We start from the raw sequence: 8,841 nt of genomic DNA on the forward strand, positions 1-8,841 counted from the left end.
GCCCTTGTATTTCCCACTGTGACTGACAGACCAACTGTGACTAAAAGTGGTTCAGAAAGCAAAAATGAACCACTAAGTCCTGAGCTGCTAATTAAATTCAATAAAGCACTCTTTGGTCTGCTTCAGCACTTTCCCAGTTATCTGTGTCACAATAAAGCAGTTTGTACTTTTTTGTCTGCAGCAGGGACATTGATGTCAGAGTTCGAGCAAGAAATATGCAGCCATGACAAAATAACTTAGTAAAATGAGCATCCTTTCAGACATAGTTAAAAACAGTTTGGATCTGATAATACATAATGTAAATTAAAATATTTCCAGTATGAAATGAAAATATGACGTTTCCAAACAATTCCTGACCATAGGTACCAAAGTCCTGAGCTGTAAATCTCTTAATCCAGAGCTGGTCCTGTCTCGCAGATGAGCAGCTGTGTAATGGGTGGGCCAAATTCTGTACACCAGCATAGCTCTGCAAAGACTTGTGCTGTGTTGCCAAACAACTTTTGTTGCTTAACAAAAAGACAATTTTGTTTTAAAAATATGTTTCAAGACTTTTGTCACCTGTGTGTTGAGATGGAGATATGACCCTGGAGGATCTCCATCCAGTAAAATGCTAAATAGGAAATTTTCTGTTCTAGACTCTGGAAATCCTAAATTATAATTGCTTTAGACAGACTTTCTAGGTGTGCTTGTTATGTTTTGCCATACTAATTATGAAAACTACTGAGTTTGCCTCTTCCTTTGTTTGAAAGGCCTACCATATTTAGTGCCATGCAGTTTTTGCAATGACTGGGTAGGTATGTGCACTGATGTACTCTACCAGGGTCCTTCTGAACAGTCCAAAGGAAAAGTATACGTACAAATTATATGCTAATATATTGCTGGTTTGACTCAATTGAATTGGTACTTTGAGATTTTTTTGGTTTGTTCTTCTTTCTGTTTATTAATAGAGAGAGGGTATTAAGGTTAGGATACAACTAATGCAGCTGTGCATGAGTTGAGGACTGCTATGGATAAGTACTTCACAACATCACAGCCATTCCTGGCTGTCCAGATAATCTGGAAAGAATGCAGGAGGAAGGAATGAAGAAGGAAGTAAAGAAGGAAGGAAGGAAGGAAGGAAGGAAGGAAGGAAGGAAGGAAGGACAGGAAGGAAGGAAGGAAGGGAAGGAAGGAGGAGGAAGGAAGGAATGGAAGGAAGGCAAGAGAAGGAAGGAAAAAGACGCAAGAAAGAAAAGAAAAGAAAGAGAAAGAAAAAACAAGAAACAAGAAGAAAGAAGAAAGAAAGAAAAGAAAGAAAGAAAGAAAGAAAGAAAGAAAGAAAGAAAGAAAGAAAGAAGAGAAGAGAACAGAAGAGAAAGAAAGAAAGAAAGAAAAAGAATAGATAAGAAGAAAGAAAGAAAGAAAAGAAAGAAAGAAAGAAAGAAAGAAAGAAAGAAAGAGAAAGAAAGAAAGAGGAGAAGCTGTAGAGAAAACTGAATGAAATCCAGAAATAAACAACAACAAAAATCCTAGAAACCTCCCCTCATCCTTCCCTCTGGGCAAAGCCAAGAGTGTTTAAAGATAGAATATTTCAGTCAGAGCTGTTCACAGCCTTTAACACAGTGAGAAGGGGAGGTCAGAATTGTTTCCAGAAATTAACGTACTTTGGTCGTCTACAGCCCTGAACTGCTCTTGGGAACCAGTTGCTCCCTTTAAGTCTCACACGTGTATTTAGTAGCTATTGGGAAATGAACATTTTTGTCTATATCTAGTACAGTCAGAAAAAAGCCCTTTCAGACACAGAACATGGAACACTTCAGTTAGTGAGGTGCCATGACACTCCCATTGCTGAAGCATGATGTACATTCCCCAGGGCACGTCAGTCCTATTATACCAGCACACAATAGCAAAGAATCATAAGATATGAATCACAATGTATAAAAGTAATGTGACATTTTGAGTCATAGTTCTTAGACTGCTCAAAGTGTAACAAGCATCAATTCAGGTGCAAGTCTCCCTACTAGAACCACCTTTGACACAATGCTTAATAGATATATTTTAAATTTTTTCTTTAATTTTTCTCATTATTCAAATTCCCTTTGCAAAAAGTAAAGTTTCTTAAAATATTTCACTTAATGCTTAAATTTAATGCATTTTTTAAATGAACAACCTAGGAGCATTGTTTCTACTTAAAAGTTGTAAGCCATCCTAGAAATAAAATGTAGCATTTCATTACATCTCTAAGAAAAACATTTAAACCAATTAATTCCTTAGAAATATTTGTATGTACCTATTGAGTTTAAATGAAAAATTAAATACTTTTCAGCTATTAAAGATCCATATTTTTCATTAATCCTACAAACATTTGTATAGTCACTGTAAAAGAGGGTTGGAAATTTGAACTGAGTGAAATTAAAAGTCTGGCAAAATGGCATTTTTTTTTCTAATTTCAACAGAATTAGTGTACATTATTTTGCATGCCTATTTTGGTAGAATTGTTGTTGATGAGATGATGATGATGATGATGTTAAAGAGAATCTGCATTTTCACAGTGCTCTTGCATCTTCAGTATGCTGCCTAGCCCCTGGCTAAATAATCTTGATGCTCCAGTCCATTGCATTAGTATTTTCTCAAGAAAACAGAGAACAAAGAAGACTTCAGAAATTCCATTTTGTGTTTCTTAGGTAAGGCAACTTGAACTCATGGTAAAATTTCGTTGGAAGTGCATTTTACAAAACACATGATATTTCCGTAAGATTCTTTAGTTCAGAAGATATTTTGGCCTTTTGACAAGAACCATTGATAAGATGAACTAAACATGTTCTTCATGACCTTACTTCATGATGATGTTGGGATAATTCTCCAGCTGTTTACTTTATAAGTATGCAACAATCAACTCTATCCTTATAAGCAACAAGTATGCAACAATCAACTCCATCATCCTTCAATATATCATTGAAGAGGTTATGTGTCAGACAAGAATGTTTCAAATTAAAAGATCTGTGTTTCTCTCATTTTCCTTTGGTTTCTAAATAAAACACTTCTTAAACAATTATTTGAGGGTTTTTCTCCTTAAGAATGCAGACATGAAAAGCTTCACAACACCCATGCTATCTTTTTAGCCTATAATTCTCCCAGCATTTTATTGGCTTTGTGGAAAATCTAATGGTTGCAGGAATTATTTTTACTTAACAGTTATGCAGATGCATTAGCATATTTTGCTTAGATGATCCTCCAATAGGCATAACCTAACACTGCAAAAACCATGCAAACAAGTGATTAATGAACCTACCTGATCCAGTTTTTATATCAGCTCAGATCAAAAGATGACCTCCAGGTCACACTTTTTCAGTGCTTTCATATCTACTAAGCTTTTCACTTTAACAGAATAACCCCAGCTAGCACTCCTATGGTGCTTTGTCTGAGCAAAAATGCAGTCTGCCAAGCAATGGAGAATGAGATTTATCATTTTATTATATTAAAAACATAAATGCTATCTCTTACCTGAATGGCTTTGACATGTGATGCTGGTTGTTTTGACATTTTTACGACAGAGGCTTATCCCTGCAAGCAAAATTGGAAAGTGTTACAGGCTCTGACATTCTGATAGCTGTGGAAGATAAGCTAGAACTTAACCCATGCAGCCTCTTGACAGGCATCCATTTCATCTGCCCAGCTCCTGTTTCCATCTCAGTTTCCAAGCTGCTCAGTTATTCCTTCTGATATCAGGAGGAGACAGAACACCTGAGCTTCACCAATTAATCTTTCATAGCCACAAATGAAGCTATCTCTTTCACATTAAAAACAATAATGAGTAGAGATAAGGAATCTCTCAAACCTTAACAGCACTGTAAAATGAGTAAGAATTTAAGGAAGCTTTTGAGGATAAACAAGGTATGATTAGCCCAGTCACAGTCTGTATGTGGGAATTACTAGAGCTTTCAGTTTAAGCCTTCTCTCAAATAAAACATAACTTGTTAAAAATATTGATAAATGCAGACATAACCATTTTCTGACTCAACCCTTGCAAATCTTTAATGCCTGTGGACTGAAAGTGATCAAGATGGTCAAGCAGAAAAATTCTCAGTGACAATTGCTAGAGCACAAAGTAGCGTCCCTTCAAAGTTTTAGATCATTTAGATTAATCAAATTTCTTTAGGAATGAGATCAAAAAGAACATATTTTTCCATATAATTTTATGCAGGTGGAGAAATACACACTGATACACTATTAATATACAATAGCAAAGGGAAATACACCAAAGTAAAAAGGAAGAAACTTTATTAGCAGATTATTTGAAACACCATCTCAGCCTTTCATTCTCTCGCTGAGAAGTTACATTTTAACTGGACTAGAGTTTCATCAAAGTCTTGTTATTTAATTATTACAATATAAAGTAAGGCAGTAATTCTAAAAGCTGAGAAATTAATTCACCAGAAAAGTCACTGATCACCACCAAACTACAGCACATTTTTGATACTCTATTTAATCTTAGATAGGAAGGGAAGTAATGACAACAGAAATAAATGACATAGGAGAGAACAGCAGAATTACACTGAGAAATTCATTGTGTGAAGACTTGGGTACCTCAAAGAGTACAACTGCCACGAGGCAGTCCCCAAAAAACCATACAGATGAGTTGTAGGTTGGCTTCAACTTGGAATATCAGCAATATCAGCCAGAAATTGTTTTGCTGGGACTGACTAGAAGACTTCCTCCTGCATATCCTCACATCAGTTTTTAACCTGTGTACGATGCTGAGCAGAATTAAAAATACAAATGACCTGCCATTAGAGGTCTCCCTCTGGTCACATTCTCAGCTGCAAAAGGTGGTGTCCAAACCAACGCAGCATTCAGTCAGAGGTCAATCATGTTCATAAATTGTTTGGGTTTAAATTGCTTCCACTAAATTAATAAATCAGAAAAAATCCCACCGTGCAAAATAAAACCAGCATTCTTTTCATGAGCTTTATATTGTGGTTTTAGATATACAATCTTTAAGTGAGAGGGAGTTTTAAAAGCTTCAGAATTCATTTTAGGGGATGCAATCTCAGCTACTGACACTCGTGACAAAATTCAAACATATTTCAAAAACAAAAAAGGATTTATTACACTCTACCTCCTTTATTTTTGTAAATCTTTATTAGGCATATAAATAACTGTTCCATTGATCAGTGACTGTATTCCAAAATAAACACAAAATAATTCCCCACTGACTCCACTGGGAAGATAGGAGTCATAATACAGAATGTATAATTAATTTTTTAATCAAATTCTCACCTTTCTAATCAGAATGAAAAATGGAAACAAAAGCACATTTAAAAATGTTTAAATAACATTAAACATTTTGAAGCACAGTGGATCTACTTCCCAAACACTGTCACAAAGAAATTCTTGCTAAGATGCACTTCATCTTGCATTCCTGTGCATTGCAAAAACACCCATAACACATCTCTTGGGCTACTTAGAGATAAATGGCATGGATTTACCCTGAACCTCAGCTTTGAAAGAAGCCCAGCATTAGTGCTCCTCAGCGAGGTGCTCTGGGTTCACAAGCAGTCAGTGTTGGAAATTACTGCAATCAGACACCGGTTCCTAAAGAGGGATGCATGATACAATTGTGTAGGACTGCTTTTGGAGGAGGTGATTTTCCTTGCAGACCGTGCTGTCCTCATTACCGCCAGAGAAATCAGGACAACAGCACACTACTGAGTAAAAATAGATCTCTGGCTCTTTCCCCTTCCCTCCCTTCCCTGAATTTCCTTACAGAGCAATACTGACCATCAATCACAGGAAAATAAACCTTAGATTACAGAAGCATCCATTACAGAAGTGATAAGTTATTTTTTATCAATTCCTTTGTTCTTCCACCATGTGTCTCAGAGAGAGAGAGTCAAGAGTGCTGCACTGATTGTATTAAGTTATTTCTGGTATTGCAATCAGCTCTGCAAACTTGAAAAAATCCCACTTCACCCTCATTTCCACAGCAGCATTTCACGTCTCTGGCAGGCAGAGAAATGCAGACGCGCAGCCTGTTTTCCCTGGTGTCTTTTTGGCCTCCCCACACCTTACCTTTTACCTTTTATGGGCTGCATGCTGAGCCAAACTTAGAAAGCAGTGGCAGCATTAGTTCAATCTGGAGCTGGTTTATGGCAACCTTCCCTTGCAAATTCTCTCGCTTTGCAGTGAAATTACTCACGACCAGGACTACTTGTGAAATATAGGACTACTGCAGGGGAATAAATGAGTGTTTTGAAGCAAAACTTCGTAAAACAAAGGAACCTATCTTCTGTTTCTCTGCTAAAAATAATTTCTGACAGAGCTACAGCAAGATAATAAGCTGATTTATTCAATTTGCTTTAAACATGACGAGAGATCATAATGCCATCTTTTGTAATGCACACAAGAGATGTACAGTAGCACACAGACAACAGCAAGAGCCCTCCCCCTGCCCCAGCTGGAAGCTGTCCTCTCCCCCCTCTGCATGCACAGCATCAAGCACAACGGGCATTTTGGAGACAGAACTGCAGTGTATTATCTTCTTAAAAGACTTTGACAGGAACTACACTACTGTGAGACCCAACCAGTACAATGAAAGAAGAGAAACCCCTACTCTGAAGTTTTCAGCCTGTTACACAAAACTTACTACAAGCTCTAGGCAAATGTGGTCACATTTTCCATAATACATACACAATAATCTTCATTACAGTTGCCTGTTAAGCTTAGTGAAAGAAACCTCTTACATCAAAACCATAATGTAATATTTCACTAACTGTAATAGACACACAGAAAACAATAACCTTCTGACTATGTACTACAATATTCAAACTCATACACACTTCTTATGAGTCATGAGGTATTTAAGTGACTTTTTATTTTAAATTTTTAGATCCCCACAGACTATGAAGTAATAGCAATCTGTTCTGAATACTCTGATACACTGCATGAGACATTAAAATAGGTAGAAAACCACAACTATTGTAGGAAACTCACAGCAATTCCTAAAGAGTTTTCATGAGGGTCTTTCAAGATTTTAATTGACCCCTTCAAGATTAGCTAACTTATTTACTTATATAAAAAAAGTTCCAAACCGTCAAGTGAGTAGGCACACCTCCTTTTGATGCTGAAAGAAGTACCTTCTTCTACCAGCTGAGGTACTGACTGTGACCCTTTTAATGTGTCTGAAATAGCTCCGATGCTTTCAGCCTGGACGGCACTGAGTGCTGCTCCAGGCTGGAGTGGGACTCTGCAGTGAAGCGAAGTGTAAAAGGGAATTCCTGTCATAGCTTCCAGTTGTTCTTCCTAAATATAGAGTTTGATTCACCCTGTAACTTGGTCCCCTGTGACACTTGACCATGGTAAAAGCAGGGCTCAACTGTCAAGCAGGAGGTGTTGAAGGAACACACCTTTAGGTCCTTTTTCTGCCCTCCCTCTCCCTGTCATTCCAGGCTTTTCCCAAGTGCCAGGCATACAGCAGTAGCAGGTAACACAGAACTCCTCCCAGGGCATTTGGGGCAGTGTGTGCCTCCCTACGCCACACCGGAGAAGGAAATAATTATGGAGACATAATTATGAAGAAGTCACCTCAGAGGAACTATCTAGGGGAGGTGAATGACACGCCAACGTGACTGGGTTGCTGCTGCTTTGGGAGCAAACTCACCCAGCAGCTGCCCTGGGGTGTCAGCAGAGCCTTCCCCCCTGCAGGACAGCCCTGCTCACCAGGGAAGGCTCCTGAGCCTGCGAGGCCATAGTGACCAGCCACTGAGCCTGCAGGCGTGGGGATGAAGAAAAGCCAGAGGAGGAGTGTGTGTGTGTTTGTGTGTGAGAGAGAGAGAGAAAGAGAGAGTTGTTATAGCTCATGAGGGACGTAAAACATTACATAATTATGCTCATGCTGGCTGGAGCATTGTCTTAGTGAGACAACAGATGGAGATCTCACAACAAGTCATGTGTGGGGCATAGCCTAAGGTTTCCACTTGCTGAAGTGCAAATTCCTGGTCATCTGTGCATCTTCACAAGAATGAATTTCCCTCTTCCTCATTCTGCTGTACCTGATCTCCACTGGACCCACTACAGTAATGGTGACAAGAGCAGTGTCATTATGGGCAATAGCTGTCAAGGATCTCCCTTGAGTTTAACTCATTTGACCAATGACCCTTTTAATTTCAAGTATCTCAAAGAGGAAGGTGACCAAGCAGGCTGCTTCATTAAGCCAGTGACTCACTCTTCACTGACCTCTTTCCCAAAAATGCTGTCATGTGGAAGCTGATAAAGCTGCTGACTTGCTCTAGGAGATTGCTGATACCTACAGCCACCCCCTTCTCAGGCATGGATGACGCAGAAGCAGGCATGCAACCAGGATGTGCATTTGTGTAGGTCAGGATTGATGGATGTACACACAGCCATCAGCTCGATCCAAGGAGACCTCTATTCCTCAGATAGGCTGATTATGCCTGTTGCCAAAGATTTTGAGGCATGAGAGGACTACTGCACTTGAAACATGGTGGAGTTCCCAAGAGGGCTCACAAAGCTGTTCCGTGGCTAGAATAGAGCAGTCTGCAGTCAGTCGAAGGCCCTGCCTCCCAGGTGGTTGAGCCCACATTAAAACAAAGCCAGACTCAGGTAAGTGACTTTCCATATCTCCTTCTGAAGGTTCATCTTTACAACAAAAGTACCAGAAGGCAATGGAAGAGGCAATATATTTTTGTAACATGATCCTGTACATTAACTTATTTCAATTTATATTAAAATAGTAATGTTACAAACTAGCTCTTGAATACACAGTTCCTTCTTCCATGTGTCATTAATTACGCAAGGGTAGGCCATTGTTTAGATTTTATAATCTCTTCATCTTGCAAACAT

At 38.6% G+C, this 8,841-nt stretch overlaps 1 protein-coding gene across 3 annotated transcripts in view; it reads right to left on the reverse strand.

The window, feature by feature from the left end:
* SMPX (small muscle protein X-linked) overlaps window positions 1-7,219 on the reverse strand; it is a 41,513-nt gene extending 34,294 nt beyond the window's left edge. For 2 of the 3 annotated variants that reach the window (XM_018913616.3, XM_030235153.2), the window contains exons 1-2: window positions 7,091-7,219; window positions 3,484-3,543 (exon numbers count right to left, since the gene is read on the reverse strand). In XM_018913616.3, coding sequence (XP_018769161.1) covers window positions 3,484-3,522 — 39 coding nt within the window. In that variant the 5' untranslated portion in view covers window positions 3,523-3,543; window positions 7,091-7,219. Of the gene's footprint in view, window positions 1-3,483; window positions 3,544-7,070 lie in introns of all 3 variants that reach the window. The other variant, XM_009089708.4, reaches the window with a different exon arrangement.
* Between the last annotated feature and the right edge of the window lie 1,622 nt (window positions 7,220-8,841).

This window comes from Serinus canaria, chromosome 1, assembly GCF_022539315.1.
Source record: "Serinus canaria isolate serCan28SL12 chromosome 1, serCan2020, whole genome shotgun sequence".
Taxonomy (NCBI): domain Eukaryota; kingdom Metazoa; phylum Chordata; class Aves; order Passeriformes; family Fringillidae; genus Serinus; species Serinus canaria.